At 38.8% G+C, this 2982-nt stretch overlaps 1 protein-coding gene across 1 annotated transcript; it reads left to right on the top strand.

Moving 5' to 3' along the window:
* The first annotated feature begins 234 nt into the window (after positions 1-234).
* On the top strand, positions 235-1157 carry LOC106876612 (histone H3). Its single transcript, XM_014925223.2, has one exon. It carries the CDS (start codon positions 501-503, stop codon positions 909-911), a length of 411 nt encoding a protein of 136 aa, XP_014780709.1. The 5' UTR covers positions 235-500; the 3' UTR covers positions 912-1157.
* The last annotated feature ends 1825 nt before the right edge of the window (positions 1158-2982 follow it).

Here is a 2982-nt window from a genome sequence, read left to right on the forward strand (position 1 = left end):
CCCTCGTAATCACCATTAGATTCATCCAACTCTTTCCGAATCCTCTGCACTGTCCTCAGGTTGACACCCAAACACTCTGATATGTTCATATTGGAGCTTCCAGCGCGAATGCCAAGCAGTACAGCATGTCGTTTCCATATTTCTGGCACAGTTAATTGCGTCATGGTGCCCAACTGACCCTACTAAACTGTGTAGTCGACAAAATCAAAATATAATGCGCATGCGCAAAATTAAAAAACAAATTAAAATAGCGACAATTTGTCAGTCGCACCCTGTATATAGTTAACTGTTAACAGACGTAGCAGAGAACACCTTAATACAAAGATCACGTGATTTTGAACAGCCAATGGCCAGCTTTATCCCAGCAGCAGTAGCTTGGCGGGCAGCTGTCAAATTTAAATGTAAGAAATCTATCTTCCCGTTTTATCTTTCTTTGTCTAACGTTCCTTATATAAAGTGTGACACTACAACGCAACTTATTCTTAAAGTGATACATTGTCATGGCTCGTACTAAGCAAACAGCTCGTAAATCTACCGGTGGAAAAGCTCCACGTAAGCAACTAGCTACCAAGGCAGCCAGGAAAAGTGCCCCAGCAACTGGAGGCGTTAAGAAACCTCATCGTTATAGGCCTGGTACCGTCGCTCTCCGTGAAATCAGACGTTACCAAAAGTCCACTGAACTTCTCATCAGAAAGCTTCCTTTCCAGCGACTTGTTCGTGAGATCGCTCAGGATTTCAAGACTGATCTTCGATTTCAGAGCTCGGCTGTGATGGCTCTTCAAGAAGCGAGCGAGGCTTATTTGGTGGGTCTATTCGAAGATACCAACTTGTGCGCCATCCACGCTAAGAGAGTGACCATTATGCCTAAAGACATTCAACTTGCTCGCCGAATCCGTGGTGAGAGAGCTTAGGTTGCTAATGTGAACATCATAAAATGGCCCTTTTTAGGGCCCCCCCCCCTAGATTATTTTGAAAGTATGCTATTTGTTTGCCACTTACTTTTACTCATTTGTTTTAATATGTAATCTTGTAAAAATTTTGCGGTGATCTATTCTTCGATATCTCAGTTTACACTGCAGTTTTTTTTCGATATTTTTCTTACTGTACAACAGCGATTACTTTTTCTGAGTAAACCATCTGAAGCGTAAGATATTCGACACGGTCTGGCGTCGTTGTTTATTTTCGTGTTCCAATGTTCATTATGTATATTTATGTGTTTGTCCCCTACCGGTGCAGATGTATTTACGTCCCCGTAACTTAGCGGTTAGGCAAGAGACCGTTAGAATAAGTACCAGGCTTTGAAAAAAAAAGTACTGGAGATTAAGGACAAAAAACAAATTGAAATTCAGAAGACCAAGGTCTGTCAGCTTGAACTCATCTATACAAGAAATGGTTGTTTTGAATAATGCTTACGTACATTTGTAGCCTTTGCATTAACTAAACCCAATATCCTTTAACCGTTTGAAAATATATGTACCTGTTGGTAACATTATGTAAGCGTGGAAATGAACCAAAGGTAAGAAGTTTACCCAAAATACTGTGCATCTTAAAAGTAACCTAACCTTATATTTGAAGAGTAGATATTAATTTTATTGGAGTTTCGGATCAAGACGCCTACATACGTTTCGTTTTTGACTGATTTTCCCAATTTTTTTCACGACTGCCTTGGAATGATGGGCAATATTTTAAGCACCTCACCCTTCGAACCGATTTTAGCCAATTTTTTTTTTTTCTTTCTGCACTACGCTTTAAAGACCATGGGAGAAGCCTTTTCGCCTCCTCGTTTGTCATGTATTGTTTTTCAATATTTTTCTCCCCCGTAAGCATGCTATTAAAAATTTGAAAACCATTCATTTCAACCCTACTTGCCCCTCGTTTCTGTTTATAATTTTAAAATAGTGTAGATCCTGAAAAAATCATTATTGGGATTTATCTATAGTGGTTTAAAAGAGGTATGTGAAAGGATTCATTTTGGCGGAATTATTTTACACTCTCAACCGTAAATCCTAAAAGCTCAGCTCTTTTTCGAATTTTATTTTACTCGGTGTTTGAAATACGGACAGTCCGAATTTTTGCTTCAATCCAGTAATGAACTCCCGCTTGGGTACATTATTCCAGTAAATGTATTTACTGAGAGAAAAATATTGAAAAACATCGCTACATATCTACCAAAGAAACGAGGAAAATATCAGGCGGTCGTGAGATGTGCTAAAATTAGCAGCTAAAAAAAGTTATATGGTGTGCTTAAACCAGAAATTTGTCTTTTTTGTGTGTGTGATTTAAGGGCGATTTAGTTGTTCTTAGCACTTCCTCGTTTCTTTGGCACTAACTTGCATTGAGATTTTTCAATATTTTTCTCTCCATAAACATTTAATGGAATGATGATGCACCCAAGGGTGGTCCATTGCTGGACTGAAGCAAAAAATTTGGACTGTTTGTATTTTAAACTAATTTTTTTTTAAATTAAAAAAGAGTGAAGTGGGGTGCATCCTGATACCGGTATTTCCAGAAAAGCCATGTCTATCATGAACGGTTTTGTCAATGATCTGTTCGAAAGAATAGCTTCTGAGGCTAGCCGTTTGGCTCACTACAACAAACGTTCGACCATCAGTAGCCGTGAGGTTCAGACCGCAGTCCCTGGTGAGTTGGTCAAGCATGCCGTCTCTGAAGGTACCAAGGCTGTGACCAAATACACCAGCAAGTAAATCTTCTGTGCAACAAATAACGGTCCTTTTCAGGACCACATATTTTCATGATTGTAACTTCAATTCACTACTGATTTGCGATGAAGTTGTTTCGGTCCAGATGGACTATATGTAATCTGAACATTTCCCCCCTTGTTTTATTTTCTTTTTTTTACGGAATTCCACGTTTTAGGCTATGGAGATTCCGATTCTGAAAAAAAAATTTCAAAAATCTAATTTCAAAATTTCGATTCCTCCCCCCTGGTTTTTATATAGATCCACAGGGTAAACCTAACCC

Source organism: Octopus bimaculoides, chromosome 10, assembly GCF_001194135.2.
Source record: "Octopus bimaculoides isolate UCB-OBI-ISO-001 chromosome 10, ASM119413v2, whole genome shotgun sequence".
In the NCBI taxonomy this organism is placed as follows: Eukaryota; Metazoa; Mollusca; class Cephalopoda; order Octopoda; family Octopodidae; genus Octopus; species Octopus bimaculoides.